This window comes from Cavia porcellus, unplaced genomic scaffold, assembly GCF_034190915.1.
Source record: "Cavia porcellus strain 051 isolate PalLab524CR breed Dunkin Hartley unplaced genomic scaffold, mCavPor4.1 scaffold_29, whole genome shotgun sequence".
NCBI classification, from domain to species: Eukaryota; Metazoa; Chordata; class Mammalia; order Rodentia; family Caviidae; genus Cavia; species Cavia porcellus.
Window position 1 is genome coordinate 22607494 of NW_026947512.1, and position 16402 is coordinate 22623895.

The 16402-nt window shown below is 51.9% G+C and overlaps 1 protein-coding gene and 1 long non-coding RNA gene across 5 annotated transcripts in view; one reads left to right on the plus strand and one right to left on the minus strand.

The window, feature by feature from the left end:
- Positions 1–16402, minus strand: part of Nav1 (neuron navigator 1) — a 252435-nt gene that overhangs the window by 154516 nt on the left and 81517 nt on the right. For all 4 annotated transcript variants that reach the window (XM_063239988.1, XM_063239987.1, XM_063239986.1 and 1 more), the window contains exon 4: positions 742–1530. In XM_063239988.1, the coding sequence (XP_063096058.1) occupies positions 742–1530 (789 nt within the window). The remainder of the gene's footprint in view (positions 1–741; positions 1531–16402) is intronic.
- Positions 1757–16402, plus strand: part of LOC134473978 (uncharacterized) — a 35961-nt gene continuing 21315 nt past the window's right edge. The window contains exon 1 of the long non-coding RNA XR_010044496.1: positions 1757–2254. This is a non-coding gene — a long non-coding RNA (uncharacterized LOC134473978). The remainder of the gene's footprint in view (positions 2255–16402) is intronic.

Here is a 16402-nt window from a genome sequence, read left to right on the forward strand (position 1 = left end):
CTTCCCGCTCAGCTTCCATTAGCCAAAGGGTCAGAGCGAAGTCTCAGGGTAAAAACCTAGACCTTTCTCTAAAACACCCAGGGTTGGGGATTAAGGGTTGGGGCCAGAGCTGGGGCTGAGGTGTAGGACGCACATCCAGATGTGTGCAGCTGGCTGCCGGCCAGGCCCCTAGCCCCAAACGCTTCTCCTTGCCAAGAACCCCACACCCGGGAAATCCAACTCGTGCTCCCACCCGGGATCCACAGAGGAAGTAGAGCCTCGGTTCAGCTCCAGAGCCAACTGGCACTGATGTCTGCTCTCCCCACATCTGTCCGCTAGATGCAGGCTTTCCCCTGAGGATGTCTCCGGGTAATGCTGATGCTCTCCTGTCTCTACAGTGGAGGTCTCCGCCAGCCCCAGATTTTGCCACATTAGAGTTCTGGGCTTTAAAATTCCAGGATGCTAATTGGCTCTATTTCTGAGAACCTAACTCTACCAGGCCATTGTCCAGCCTCACCTCAGGCAGGCCAGAACAGAGCCTGGGCTCTGGTCCTTAGGGTCTTGAAGACACACTTAGCCATGCACATCTAGAGCTGAGCCAGCCCTGCTCATCTGGAAGCAATGCCCCTCCTCACCAGCTCGGTGATCATAAGAGTCCTACGGAGAGAGGGAAGAGGAGGAACCTCTCCTTTTCCCCCACCTTCCCCTGCAGCTGGCCAGGAGAAAGCCAGGGGCGGGGTGGGGCGGAGCGGCAGGACTCACCCAGCATCTGGCTGAAGAGCAGCTGCTCCAGGTCGCCCAGCACAGTCACCACAAGCTCGGGGTCCACCTTGAGGAAGGCGCGTTCCTCTTGGCCCTTGGCAGGGGGGACCGGCCCAGAGCCTTTCTGTGCCTTGGCCTTGCTGGAGAGCAGCTCGTCGTCCGATTTGCCGTCGTCGCTCACTGCTGCCTCGGGCGCCTTGCTGAGCGGCTTGACCTCCGCATAAGGTCCGCGCGGGATCCGGCTGGGTTTTCCCAGGCTGGGCGCTAGAGGGGCTAGGGGGGTCTTGGCGCCGCCCGCCGGGCTGCCTTTGGCCTGGAAGAGCGAGTGCTCAGACTTGGACAGCGTCTTGGACATCAGCGGGGCCTCGCGGCCCTTGGATCCCATCTTGCCCAAACCCTTGGGCGCCTTGGCCATATCATCACTCCACTCGGGCTCATAGAGCTGCAGCTTTTTCTCGGAGTCCGTGAGGAACGAGAGGTTTGTGAGCGACTTCTGTTTGCGCAGGTTGGAGGTGGGTGGCCCGCCGGGGACACGGCTGTCCACGCTGCCGGACTTGAAGACCTTCAGCTCCGCCGCGCTGGCCTTGGCCATGCCGCCGCCACCGGGCGCTTTGGCGCGCTTGGGCAGCATGCCTCGGCCGTCTGCTGCAGCCGCCTTCTTGCCGGCTCCCCTCGGCTCGTCCGCGCCCTCGTCGCCGCCACCGCTGCTCAGCTCCACCTCAGGCTGCGCGCTCTTGACGCTGCTGCCCAGCATTCTGCCCGCGAGGAGCGCATGGACGATCCGCGCGTCTGCAGGCACAGGGCGGGGGAGGGGGCGGGGAGGAGGCGGAGAAGCGGGGAGAGGACGGAAGACACCGAACAAGAAGGGAGAGGAGGGGGTGGAAGCGCGCGAGGATGGGGGAGGCGAGCCGGGATTGCGGGGGGCAAGAAACGCGAGGAAGGAAGCAGGGGGCAAAGGAAGGAGCACAGAAGCCGTGAAGCGACAGGGCGGGGTCGGAGAAAAGGGGCGGGGAGGGGAAAATAAATCAAAAATTAAAAATCAGTCAAAGGAAGGATGGAAATCCCGCGGTTGCATTGAAGCCTGGAGAGGCTGCGGCGCCCGGCTCCCAGCTCCCTGGCCCGCCGGCCTTCCAGTCCCAGTTCCGCGGGCTGGGCACCGCCGGGCAGCGCCCTCCCGCACTCCGCCACCCGCTCCAGTAAAGGCTGCGGGCTGCAGCTTCGGGGGAGGAAGCAGGGGAGGGGAAGGCGGGGAGCAAACAAGAGGAGGGGAGGAGTGTGCTGGAGGGGAGGGAGGTGGGGGAGAGGGTGTGTGTCTATTTCTGGCTGGGGAGGGGGAAGTATCAGCAAGCCGAGCTCGCGGGTGGACGAGTGAGGGGTAGGGGGCAAATAAAAGAGAGGACCAGGTTCTGTCCTGTCTTGGCTTTCAGCCTAGAGGAGGACTGGATTCTCGGAGGGCTCGGGTGGTCCTCCGCAGCCTTGGGAGAAGGCATCCGCTGAGGAGATGGGCGTACAGGTAAGACAGCTGGAGAGAACAGCGTGGCCTGCGGCCTGGCAGTGCCGCTGGGCTCCAGCCCCAAACCACTGTCAGCCCCCTCCCCCACCAACCCCTTCCTACATTTGAGACACAAGGGTGGTGCTCTCCTGAGCACACAAGGTAGGGGACTCAGGGTAGGACAAGAATGATTAGACAGAGTAGGGGTTGAGGGCACTGGAGGAAGGGACTGGCCCTTGGGATCAAGAGATCAGGTTCCCATTCCAGTTGCCCGCATGACCTTGTCAAAGTCACTGACACCCTCTGGCTCACAGTCTCTGTAATACCACCTCCTTAGGTGAAAAAGCCTGGGGAATCATCAAGTCCTAGGTCAAACATAGGGACCCTGGGGAGACTCAGCACTGCCAGCCCTGAGGCAAGGATGCTAGGCTACCTCAAAGGACACTTCCCCAACTCTGCTCCTTCTCCCTCCTGCCTGGGGCCAGGGAAGAGGGGTGAGGCACAGTAGGCAGTGGCTTACCTAGGACTGTCCATCCATAGAACAGAGAGTGGCACTACCTATTTTCTCATGGCCTCCCAAGTCAGGGTCACGCTGTTCAAGGCAAAGGCTTTCAGGAGAGGCGATGGGCAGGAGATAGGGGAGTGGAATTCTCTACAAGCAAGCTTGCTCCAGGAAGGGCAGGCTCCAGGTACAGCTGTATGCCTGGGGCTCAGGAATACTAACTGTCAGATTACTTCCCACTGTATCCCCAATCTCCATCACTGTAGCTCCTCCTTTCCTTTCCCCTGGCATCTGAAGACCTCTTTATTCGTCTCCTGGTTTACCCACTCTCCTAGCACTGAGCATCAGGCCTGGCTGGTGTGAGAGGTACTTATGGATGCACCCACATAGGAGCTGGAAAGTGCGTCCCTCAGCATTTGCATGGAGCAGGTGTTGCAGCTGTGATGGTTAAATGGGTTTGGAGGCCTCAAGGCTGCACAGTGGGTTTGCATCCTGCATGACTCCGGTCCTGGCTGTAGCCCAAGACTTCCTGCTTTCCATGATTCCAGAGCTGAAGATGCCATAAAATCTTTGAGGACAGGAGTCATAGAAGACTCACTGAGAATATAAGATTGAGCAGAAAAGAGCATGGACCATTGGCTATCCTTGGAGATACAGAGAAAGTGCCTTCAAGGAACTCAGTGTCTGGCAGGAAATACAAGGCAGACAATACAAGTCTGGGGGAAATAATCTTGCCCCCGTAAAAAGGCAATGTCCCGCTCATTTGTCAAGAGTAGACAGGCAGAGGTGTGGGTATGTTCCAATTACAGGAATGACAAGAGGTGCTGCCTCAAAGGGGTGGACATAAGGGGTTGGGTGCCAAGATCCAGCAGAAGATCCTGAGGCACAGAACAGGGGGCCTGCTGTCCTTAGAGGCCTGGACTCAGCACTTAGAAACTCAGGCAGCCAGGGTTTGTGAGTCCAGCTAGGAAATAACAAGCAGAAAAGAACTGGTTAAGAGGAAAGATGTGGCATCATGCCAGAATTTGTCCAGGCATATGAGGCCAGGCATGGACACAGGAAGTGCCCATGTGTATGCCTGAGATGAAACTCCACCTTTGGTGTCAAGTTTTTGAGTTAGTACAAGCACCCCCTCACCCCACCCACATGCCACGTGTAATGATGCCACAAGCCTTCATTTCTACAGTCCTCTTCCTTACTCATCTGCCACTGTATAATTTACACAAGATGACCCTGAATCAATCATATGGGAACCCCGCCTTTCCTAAAAACAGCAACTGGAGAATCTGAGGACACCTATAGTCTGATTTACCAAATTATAGTAGGTCCTGCTTCTTGTCTGCAAGTTCTTTTCCTACACATAAATTCACCTCCTCGTTATCAAAAATAAATTAATTGCTTACCAACCTGGTCAAAGCATTATGTCTACTATGACCTGTTCTCTCCCGTTCAGGCAAAATCTCATGTTCTCGTGCCTGGTTTCATTTGGCCCCACATCTCTGGTGGTTAAATTCTTTCTAGTTGGTATGAAACACTATTCCATTCTCCTCTGTGTCCACCTGCAAGTCCTTGTCACTGGATGCCCACTGCTCTGGGGACCTGAACTTCCTTCCTTCCTGCGTGGTTAGTTCATCCCCTTGGCTCTGTATTTCAGCCTAGTTCCTCCTCTCTGTATCCTCTTTGTTCCTCTCTGCTTCCTCTCATGGGATATTATATCCCCCACATCCCAAGGTCTCTTCCTCCTTTCCATCAGCAGCTCCTGGAATTCTGCTTCTTTTGAGAAGACAGCCCACAGGAGAGGCACAGAATCACCCCACCATCCAGGCCTCGTGCCCACTGTCCCCTGCAGGATGTGCTACTTGTTAGTTTCCAAGGTGGAAACCTGTGTCTACATGGATCCCATGAGTTAACTTAGGGCAGATCCCTGGAGTGCCATCCCTTCAGGGATGATTCTGTCACCCCTTAAGGGTCTTGCCATGTCAGATAGAGGGCCCTTTAAATAGCCCTCTTGGCATTCTGGAACTTTCTGATGCTCTCTAATGCAACCTCTCCCTCCATCTGGCTCCTTTTTTATTTCTTTCACATCCCGTGTTTCCCACGATCCTCTTCTGCAGTGAGAGTGCTCTGCTGCCGTGGCAACAGTGTTAGTGATGAAGCCAGTATGTGCAGTGTTTCCTTGAGCGAGTCCTAAAAAGAGAGGAACCTATCTATTATCTTATCCCTAAACCCAGCCTCAAGCCCTCCCACTGGGTAACTGCCCCCTTCCCCACCCAGAAAGACTAAAGAGAGGTCAGAGATCAGTGATCAGCTATGATGAGGAGAGGCCTGGCCATGAGATGTCAATAACCTGTTTAGGGTAGCTGGATCCTGCCTATTTTCTAAAGCAGGGAGAGAGGAAGAGGCTGGTTCAGTATCCTAAAAGTCCTCAATCTCCAGCTTCTCAAAGACAGGCATCAACCCACTCCTTTCTCTCCAAAGGCACTAGCAGTTTCTGGGCTGGAGATAGGATGAGTGATGTGACCACATCTGTTGACCGATAACTTAAAGCAATCTGAAGAATGAAAATGTAGGCATAGGGCCAAAGAAAGGCATGCTGTGTGATTTTACATTCTCACAGCCCTGTGGCTGGAAATGGATGTAACCCAGGGAGTCTGTGGGGGCCATGGAGTCTGGGGGCTCTGCCCATTGGGACAGCAACTGGGAGGCGGGCAGTGAATGACAGAGTGAGATGGAGGGCCACAGTGTCTCCATCCTATTGACCTTGAAGTGTGACCTTGGAAGGAGCAAGGATCTGAGGATGTGAGTAGTGGGGCAGGGAGTCCAGAGATAGTGGCTCTGTCCAGAGATAAGGACAAAGCGAGGTAAGGGAAGATGTCCTTGATTTCTGTGTCCACAGTTGTGATCTTGAGAAATAGCTAGGAACATGGCCCTGCCAGACTCACGGAATTCATCTGTGGTTGAACTTTTCTGTTTTTGAAAGCTGCCAAAGCCGGGTGCACATTATGGGCTCTCAAAAATATTTAGTGAATGATCACTAACTGTGTGAATATGGGACTTAGAACAAATGTGTGGGGGATTGTAAACAGCAGTGACCTCTCCATACACTAGACTGAGGAGGGGGTGCTACCAGCCCACATGGTGAGAAGATCTTTCTTTAAGTTCGCTCTGCTCAGACTCCCATGGCGTTTGCACACTGAGTCTTGTCTGTGAAACCAGCTCCTAACTGTTTATGCCCTGTTTGGGGCTGGTCCAACTATAACAGGTGCTGAAGGATGTGGCAGAGAGCAAAAAAAGATAAAATTCTATGCTTATGGGACTTACAGCCTATTGGGAAGGGCTGTAAGAGTGAAGCCAATGAAGGCTTCACTAAGAAATGATATTTCACTAAAAATCTCAAAGAGGAAAGGCAGCAACCTCCATGGACATCCTGGAGAAGAGATTTCCAGAGAGAGGGACCTGCCCAAGCAAAGGCCCTGAGGTGGATGTACCTCACGTGTTTAAAGTGCAGGAAGGAGATCAGCATGGCTGGAGAGAAAAGGAGAGAAAGGGGTGGGCTGAGGTTGGAGATGTGATGGGAGGCAGCACACCAGGGCCTGCAAGGTCATGACACACACTCAGCCTCTCACTTGGAGTGAGCCCCTGGCAGGTCTGGAGCAGACATGACATGTCCTGGCTTCCCCTTGGAAAGGTCACTTGGGCTTTGGTGTGGAGACACATTGCTGGGCCTGAAGACAGAAGTGGTGGCGACAGTCCAGCTGAGAGATGACAGTGCTCTGGAACTGAGTGGTGACCGTGGTTGTAAGAAGTGGTCAGATGCTGGGTATATTTTGAAGTCATTAGAATTTGCTGCTGAACCAAGTACAGGAAACAGTGGAGTCAAATGTCTCTGAAGATTTGGGCTAGGGCAACTCTCAGACTAGAGTTGCCATTGATCAAGATGGAGGAAGCTTTGGGAGAAGGTGGTTTTGAGAAAGGATTAGAGTCCTGTTTTTTCCCCAGGCCTTCTTGAGCCCAAACATTCTTTCTTTAAGAGTGGCTTCCCCAACTCTTCCCAGCTCCCTGCAGCCGCTTTCATAAAGTCCTCATACCCGTAGCCATCAGTCATCATCCATCCGTCTGTGTCCTGAGAATCATCTTTATTTAAAATTGTTCTCAGCTCTGTGCACATAGTGGGCTCTCAAAAATATTTTGTGAATGACGACTGATTAAATGAATGAATGTGTGACTCAGAACAGATGTGCAGGGGATTGTAAACAGCGGTGACCTCTCAGTACCCTGCAGAGAGAGACGGAGCAGCTGGCGTGCAGAGTGGAGGCCAGGCTTCTGGGATGGTGTCCCAGTTACATCTTTTTGCTCTTCTCCGTAACCATGGGCTAGGGGAGGTCACCCAACACCCTCTTCATTCCTTCAAGGGAAAATGGGTCTTGGGACCTTCAGAGCTGAGACTCTCTCTTACTCTCAAACTTACGCTCTGCTTAGAGGCATGGGAAAAATTTTGCCACACTTTTGAAAGACAGGGACAAGAGCAAGTGATGTGTTCTCATGGTTCTCTCTGGCACACGTAGTCTTCCCAACTGGGACTTGAGCACCATTCTCCACTCCCACTTGCAGAACAAAAGGGAACAGTGGACATAAGCATCCAACATGAATGCTCCAGCATGTGCACACCTCCAGGAAGCCACCTAGATTGCTCCACTTACTCCCTACCAGCCCAGTGTCCACTTTTGTTTTGAGACATTGCTGCGGTCTCTGCAGTCCCTGGTTCAGTCTCTGGCCCCAGGAAACTCTCTGAGTTCAGGGATTGGGGGTTTGTTTTCCTGGGTTAAAAAGTCAGATGTGTGAGATTTGTTGTCTGCCTGCCTGTTAGGGAAAATGATGCTCAGCAAACTGAAGGCCAGGAGAAGAGCTGGGGTCATGGGCTTTAGTTTGCCCTTTGGCTTGGCTGCCTCTTAAGAGCTCTGGGAAAGTGGAAAGGCCCAGAAAGTCCGAGCTACAGCACTTATTCCTTGGGGCTCACAACCACCTGACACGTCTTCCTCTGAGCCTTGACACCAACAGGGTGGTGGCAGAACAGGCATGAGGTTGCCCCCATTATGAATGGAACAGGCAGAAATGAGGCCTGGAGAAGGGAAAAGGTCACCCCAGGTCACAGGAGAAGACAGGACCAGAGCCCAAAGTCCAGCTAGAGGACAGGCTCTGAAGGGAGGCAGGGGGCCCAGGAGGGAGCAGAACTGTGGCTGAGGCTGCTCAGAGGAGCTGCTCCAGACTAGGGAGTGACTGCAGCCAGAACTCGGACTGGCTGCTCTTTTTCCCAGGGGTTCTTCTCCTGGCCATAGAGGTAAAACCTCAAGGCTGGACAGTCCAGGCCTAGGGAACACAAAGCCTTGGTTCCTTGTGGCTTCGGTCCTAAGAGGCAGCTTTGGAGGAACAAACGAAAGCACAGGCTCCTCTCCTCTTCTGTGGAGGACAGGGTTCCAGGCTCACCGGAACTGAGACCCTGATTGTCACATTAAAACAGGGACTCCAGGACCTCCCCCAAGGGCGTGTGTTTCTGACTCATGACCCGGACTGCCTCACAGGTAGAACGGTCCCCCGTCTTCTGCTATCTGGTTGCTACTGAGGCCAGTGCTGGCCAGCATGCAGCACTCGAGCCCCTCACCCCTCCTGGCTCTGTGCCCTCCACCTCTTCTACCTGCCCCGGCCTAGGCCTCACTCCACTGCACAAGCAGCTGTGCCCTGCTTCCCCTAATGCCTTCCTTTGTATCAATTCCACTGCACCTTCCAAAGCCATCTTCAGCCCCCTCGACACATCCCCAGAAACCCTCTCTGGCTGCCCCATCCCACACTGCTCTTTACTTTCCCTTCCCACTGATTATGTTCAGGAGCCATGTGATCACATTCGGCCTACATAGGTCCTAAGGAAACCTTCTCTCTGGCCAGCTGAATTGTAAACTCTTACACAGGATAGTTAATTCATGTTCATGGATGAGAGCAGCAGATCATACAGTTATTAATCACCTGTTATTGCCAGGGGCCCTCTTAGGCACATCATATTCATTTCTTCAAAAAGTTCTGGGAAGCAAGGATTCTCATTGTCCCCATTCTACAAAGAAATACACTTGCCTGTGATCACAGAGGAGGTTGTTGGTGGAAACAGTATTTGAATTCGGGTCCTTTAGATGTCGCATCTTCCTATAACTTCATGCTATCATATGCAGCTGTTTCTAGGGAGCTGCTTAATAATGTGGAACCAAGAAGTGTGGACCTTCACAGCAGGAAAGTCTAGGGTCCTGGAGACAGAAGAGAGATGGGAAGGACAGTCCTGTCTCCCTACCTGTCCTGCTGTGGTCACCTGATGCCTGAGATCAGCGTGGGTCTAGCCTGTAGTCAATTTAGGAGTGGTCACAAGTTCTGGGGTTGGGGATGTGATGCAGGGTGGTCCTCAGGATCTATGGTACCACATGAGCAGTGTCTCAACCTCATAACATCTGTCCTGGAGTCTTGGTCACTTTCAGTGGACAAATTGAAGACTTTCTGGGGTCTCCTCTAATCATGAGTTTTAGGGGTCAGTCTTGGGTTCTCTTCTTGTGGGCTTAACAGAATGCTTACATTTGCTGCACTCCAGCTGGTCATGTGAGAAGCGAGTGAGGAGGGTAGGGTAGAAGATCTCTGCACCCTCTGCTCTTGGGCCTCCAACAAGGAAAAGCAGAAGGAAAATACTTAATCTAGGGCACTCTTTCTGAAACTGTGCTCATTTAAAAATCAGATCCCCTACTTCCACAAGCCACTGAAAATCCCAGGAAAAGAAGTCCAGATGTTTCCCACATGTGCTTGTCCTGAATGTTACCATGACAACTGACTGTCTCATACACACAGCTGGGATGGCTGTTGCACACTGGGCCCCAGATGAGCTCTGCGCCACCCAGGTACACCACCCAGGTACATCCAGACCAGTTGTTATGGTGATGGCAGGTCTTCGAGGAAGACTGGAGTCAGGGAATGAAAGATGTGAGTAAGGTGTGTGCCCGTGACTGTGCTCTTGTGTTGGATGGAGACACCCAAGCTGCTCATGAGCGTGCACAGCCTTTGGGATGGGTAAACCTACAGTCAGGGATGACTCATCCGTGCAGTTGTTTCAACATCACTGAATTACAAGGCTACGTGGGACCGCCAAGATAATTTTACTCAACATTCTCTCTTGGGGCAAAACTGACCCACTGGTAATAAATCTTATTGTCTCACTGTGGACCAAGTAACCCTAAAACTGAGGAAGAACACAAGGCCCAAAGCCAAGGTTGTCTTGATAATCCAGTGATGACATCCTGCACAGAACTGAACTCCTTAATCTGCATCCACAGCCTGAATTCTGGAGGCCCACAGAACCAGCTGTCAAATATGAGCCAGATATGGGGAAGACGGCCATTCATCCTCTAGAGATGTGTTACGCTGTCAAGCAGGCTGTTACATAGGTTCTTGACTCCGAAAATTTAGAGACAACTGCAAGAGTACAGAAAAAATTTACCTGTGTTAACTAGAAGCAGCTGAGATTGCTGGGTTAGGGAAACCTGGCCTTCTCTCGACCCTGGAGAGAAGTCACTCCCATTTGGTGGTTGCACTCATTTGTTCCATGGAACCTCTGTGCTTTATTAGAGTTTTTGCTAGGTTTTTCAATGAGGCATTAAACTTAAAAGAGGAATGCCATGGCTTCATATTTCAATGAGTTTTAATAGAATAATCACTGGCAATTACTTGGCATATAAAAATGGCTCTGCACATGCTAAGAATACTCACTAGTGTGGTGGGCGGGAGTTTCAGCACCAGGAGAACTTTGCCCTCCCGGGGGATGCTTTCATTACCTGGAACTTGCCACCTCTGTGCTCACTGCAAACCCAGCTTCTCTGACAGGAAGGATGTGGTGAGCTCACAGACTCAGCTCCAGCCCCTGGCTGGTCTGCGTGTGGACCTGGGAAGCTCTCCCTCCACATCCACTGGGCACAGCCCTCCTCTTGCCGGGAAGTTCTCTGAGCTCTCTGACCTCCATCACTTATACCAAGGGCATCCTCATTTCCTTCTCCTGGCCTCTGTGCAGTTGGGGCAACTTCCTTGCAGGAAGGGATGACCAGGCAATTCCACAGCCTGGATTCTGGCTGCTCCTCAGGGCTTTGCCTGCTCTGGGATGCTGCTGGCTGGCCTTCAGTTCTCCTTGGCTCACTTTGATGGCCTGTGTGCCCCACCTCAGGAGCCAAACACTGGGAGAAAGGGTTTGGATTGTTTCTTCCCTTAAAGAGCTTGAGTGGAGAAAGACTGTGACTGGGGGACCCTCTTATGTTCTCTGTCACCTCACTCTACAATTGTCTCCTCCAGAGTGGCTCCTGGATAAGCCTGAGGTAGGATGGGGAGGCTCTCAACAGGGGATTTTAATCTTCTTACAAAGAGGGTAGGCAAGTGTGTTTCAGTTTCCACCTATCAATGGCGCTGGAAGGAGGGCTACAGCCTATACAGGGAGCAGCACCTCCACACAACGCGCTGCAGGCTCCGTCTACCCAGACCAAGGCCCTGAGCTTCAGGGCTGCTTTCGAGGATAGGCCTCTGCTGGTCTTACAGAAAGGACCCGCCCAGTAGAGGTGCAGCAAGTGGCTTCATCTCCCATGGACATTGCACACGCCCCGGAGCAAGGTGGGGCTGTTCTGCCTGGGGGGATGGCAGGTCTGCAAGCCACCTTTCAGACAGTGTCCATATCTTTGCATGGCACTGACACATGAGAACTGAACACTGGGCTTGGGTTTCCTAGGAAGAACTGAAGCAATTTGTCTCAGGTTAGACAGCTGAACTCTAAATGCCTCCCAGAAAGAAGCCAAGTCCAGGACAAGCAGATACTGTGTAGAGAGGGGTATTCTCTAGGAAAACCACAGGGAGAGGTTTAGCATCTTCCTCATCTACTCATCTTCTCCTACGTAAAGGACTCAGGTTAAACAGGAGTGGTTCCCAGACTGCCTTCTCTTCACAGGGAGTGTCTTGAAGCCAGAGCTCTGCTTCTGCTCACTAGGGTGGAAGACATATACTTGGGTGCCTCAGAACCACTATGTAGATCATATACAGTTGCACAGGCTGTACACTACACAGCTCTCAAGCTTTTGGAATAGCGCCTGGCACATAGTAAGTGCTTCATTAAAAACTGGCAAATAGGGGCTGGGGATTTAGCTTAGCGGCATAAGTGCCTGCCTTGCAAGCACGTGGTCATGAGTTCAATCCCCCGTACCAATTAAAAAAAAAAAAAAAAAAAAAACCTGGCAAATGACATTTATAAATGTCCTCTGGAGTTAGGCAATGTAGAGGCCCTGTTTTTCTCAGTGCAGCAGGAAACAGGGAAGCTGGGCCTTGCCAACCCCATATACTGTATCTTGAGCACTCACAGTTGCAAATTCCACAGAGAGCCATTCACATGCCTTCAAGAGTGGGAGTGATCTGGGGAGGGCCTGCACCCAGGGTAGCTATGGGGATGTAGGGCTCCAGGCTGTCCAGGCTCTGTTATTCTGGATGTGCCACAAAAATGGCTCTTACTGGATCCGAGTCACTGCCTGGAGATAAATCCCATTCCCAGCCAAATGCTGTCATGAGAAGTCACTCTGTCTTCTCTCTCCTCTTACCTCCTCCCTCCAACAGAATCCAGATCCCCACAGTTTCTATTTCAAGCCCCTCCAGCAGGGTACCTCAGACGACCTTGCTTCTCAGGCCTCTTCCTTACCAGCCCCCTTGCCCCCCAAGCCTGGCTCTGCCGTGCCCCTCAGAACCTCCTTGGGTCTCCTGGATTTGAGCCACTCCTCTCACAGTGAGGTCGAAGCATAGATGGCCAAGGATACGACCTCTGAAACCTGGCTACCTGGGCACAAATCCTGGCTGGATCACCTTGGGCAAGTCACTCACACTGTGCCACAGTTTGTTCACCTGCAAAGTGGGTAAGAAAATAATAGCACTTCCCTGGATGACAAACGCTTCTGGACTTGTACTGTTTCTATGTACCAGGCTGTCTTCAGGAATGGTACCTGCATTGAGGCATTTAATCTTCACAAAGCCCCTGAAGGAGGTGCTCTCATCATCCCATTCACAACCAAGGACATGGAGATTAATTATAAGTGTCCACAGCTGCACAATGCAAGTGGGAAAGGTCTGACCCAAACGAGGGGGTAAAGTTCCAGCCTCACGCAGTTGTTGGGAGGATTAAATGTACTATGACAATGCCTGGCTCACAGAAGCCACAGCAAGTATCAGCTGCTAAGAACGTTATTATGACCTCCCTTCCCAACTCCTGGGAGCCCGCTTGGTCCTGCAGCCTGCTATGTTTATCCAAAGGGCTGCTGCAGACCCCCCTGCCAAGCCTCCTCTGCCCCACCCTGGCACTGGTCCACCGGCATCCTGAGAACAAGGCTGATACCACCCACCCCCGAGTTTGGCCCGTTTTCTAGTCAATTGTCTGCATGTCCTCTCTCCACGGATGGCTGGAATCTCAGCTCATCTCAACTCCAATGTCCCAGAGGACAGTGTGAACTCAATGTGAAATAACACAGGACTGGAGTGATGGAGATGCCTGCGACATCCTGGGCCTGCACAGGTTAAGGGCGACAACAGCAGGGACTGTGGCTCACTGACCCCATTTCTTTCCCTGACACTTGGCAGGGCTTTAGGAAGACTGAACCGAGCCTGGACAGTATGCAGACTGTCCAAGGGCAACTACTGGCAGCAAATGAGAAGGCAGAAGAGGAGGAGACAGCACGACCTTTAGATGAGCTAGCCTCAGATCCTGCACTGCCCTCTAGCTCTGTGTCTCCACACAGGTTTTTATAAGCTCTCTGAGCCTCAGTTTCCTCACCCACAACAAAGTAATAATGCTGCCTTTGAAGCAGAGCATCAGGTATGTTCACAAAGGACTTTACGGATACAGCACGTAGCCATGGACCCTCACTTAACAGGTGTTCAGTAGCTGGTCATCATCACTGTTGTTTGCTTATTTTAGTGTTTAGGGAGCAGCAGTCAGTAGTCCTGGTTTCCATTCACCTGCTAACCACCTTTGCTCTTGAGCGAGTCATTTCTCCTCATCTCTCCCCATGATGACCTGGATGACCTGTAAGATGTTCTTCGATGAGCTACTTGCATCTCTGAACTATACCCTCTCTAGAAACTCAGAACAAACTCCTCTCCCAAATGGTACAGATGCCACATCTCACTCTGCCCTGGCAGGAGGGCACTAAGTGTGCAAGTTTTCTTAGAAGGAGGACTCTATCCCTGGTCCCAAATCCCTAAGGCATGAACAGCTTAACTGTGGCTTAAAGGGGAAAAAAAATGAAGAAAAGTAAAACAACCCCGGCGTGAGGCCAAACTCCACACTGCCTCTCCCATTCTATATATATCAGCTGTCATGTGAGAAGCAGGCAGCAAAGAGGCTCTGGTTTGTTCCCCAGTGACACATGCTACGATGAGAAAAGATCCCTTCATTATGTGTCCACTTAGAGCTCGTTCCAACATGCCACAAAGTGGAAGTAATTAAGGAATCTGTGTAAACCTCGGGGCGACCTTCCCTGGGCCTCCAGCACACAGCTTCGCACATGTGGGCACGTGGCAGCATCAGCCCCAGCTTCCCTTGGCTGTCCAAATTAAGATCTGATGGTGGCCTGTGCATGGCCTGGTGCTAAGTGCGAGCATATGGGTGAGCACCAGGCTCTCAGGCAGAGCCAGGTGGGTACAGGAGGGTCGGGCACACGTGCAAACACCTATGGGCTGGATTCTTCCACGCTTGCCCAGGTGCAAAGGCAGGAGCAAATGAGTGTGGACAGCCTTGTGCCAGTTTGGAGGCAAGTCTGCATGGGAAGTCCTCCTCTTGCCACATTAAGACTATCAGGCCTTATTTAGACTCTGGCCCCAATGTCCAGGCAGTGGTAACAAGGTGGAGAAATTTCTTCACCTTTCCTGCTCCTGCCCTCTGCCCAGGGAACCTGTAGGCCGGAGGAAACCACACTGGAAGAGGGCTGAGGAGACTGGTTGCTCACCCTCAGCTGGTACAGCAACAACAGGCTCACAGAGGACTAGTAAGTTCCACGGCTGCTTACTCTCAATTCTGTACTCTCCTGTCCCACTCATTAGCAACAGTTCATGGACAGGAAGCAGAAATAGTTTAACCTCAAGAAAAGTACCCCCATCCACTGTGCTCTACAGACTGGAATGGAAATAAAAGGATCAATAATGAAACCACTGGGTTTGGAAAACGATATAATTCCACGCCACTCTCTATGGCACCCAATTCTCCTTCCACAAGTAGGGGACAATGAGCCCGGTGCCTCTCTTGTGCTGAGACCTGCTGAGGAAGGCAGGACTGACTGGCTGCCTATCAGCTCACGAGGAAAGTCACTAGGGGGGCTCTTGGCAGGCCAATGGCACTGCCTAGATAGGTCTCCCTGGAATACCAGGGATTTAGCTCAGTGGTATAAGCATCTGCTCAGCAAGCCCAAAGTCGTGAGTTTGAACACTGTACAAAACAAAAAGTCACCCAGGAATAAGTACCTAGACAGTGAACTCCCATGAAGGCAGGTCAAAGTCTTATTCATCTTTCGTTTCAGTGTCAGCACAGTATTTGATATAAGGCAAGCACTCATGGATGGCCTTTGGATTGAATAGAATAGGTAAATAAATAAGTCATGTCATGACTGAGACTGGGGGTGGGACAGTAAGACATGAAATGGAAGCTCAGGTGTCTCCTTCCTTCTTCCCTTCTGTTTTCTTCAAGCTCAGAAGATTGTGAGTTTCCTATAAGGAAAGCAAATCCTAAACCCCTCTCTCCATCCAACCCATCAAAGAGCTCAGTGTATGCTCAGCAAAGATGGATCACCATGACAACTAGCAAGCGCCACCGCAGAGGCAGCTCTGTGAAGCCCACTTCCCTTCCTCAGGCACCATGGAGGAAACTGGTGCTCCTCGACGTTCGGTGGAAAGCCCACCTCTGACAACAGTCTCTCTGCCCCTGACAGCACCCACCCGATGATCTATCAGTCACTCTTACTTGCAGCTGGTGAGGGAGGTCTTGCAGCTAACTAGCCCCAGAGATTCTACATGCCAGTCTGCATTAGATGCTAAAAGCAAAAGTCCTCTCACCAGCTCATGGGATAACAATTAGGAACGAGGGTCTGGGTAGGTGAATGGAGATCATTAGACTCTAACAATGTGGCACACACATAAGGAAGCCATTACACTAAGAAAACTGCAAATGTAAAAATAGAGCTCCACATAGTTTCCTGGTTACCACATTCTAATTCTGATGTTCTGTCAGTGCCAATGAAATTTAGTTTTCTTGTGTCCTCGGCCATGTCCTGGTCCTGTTGCATGTGTACTTAGGGTGAGAGGAGTTGGCTCACTGTTTGAATGCCCCATTCCTATGCTGGGATTTTCCTCTGCAAAGCTTGCCATGGAGCAGTGAGTGTTTGCACAGTCACAGTGGACCTAAGACTACTGCTGTGGACCTTTCAAAGAGGTCTCAAAAGGATCAACTCATAAGCCAAGGTGACACTAGCCCATCTGTCTAGCAGGTCATAGTAAAGGAAGGAACTGTGGGCAGCTATTGGTGCCAGATTCTGGCAGTCTGTGCTCTCCGCCCCAGCCTCATCCACCAGGCCAGGGTACCG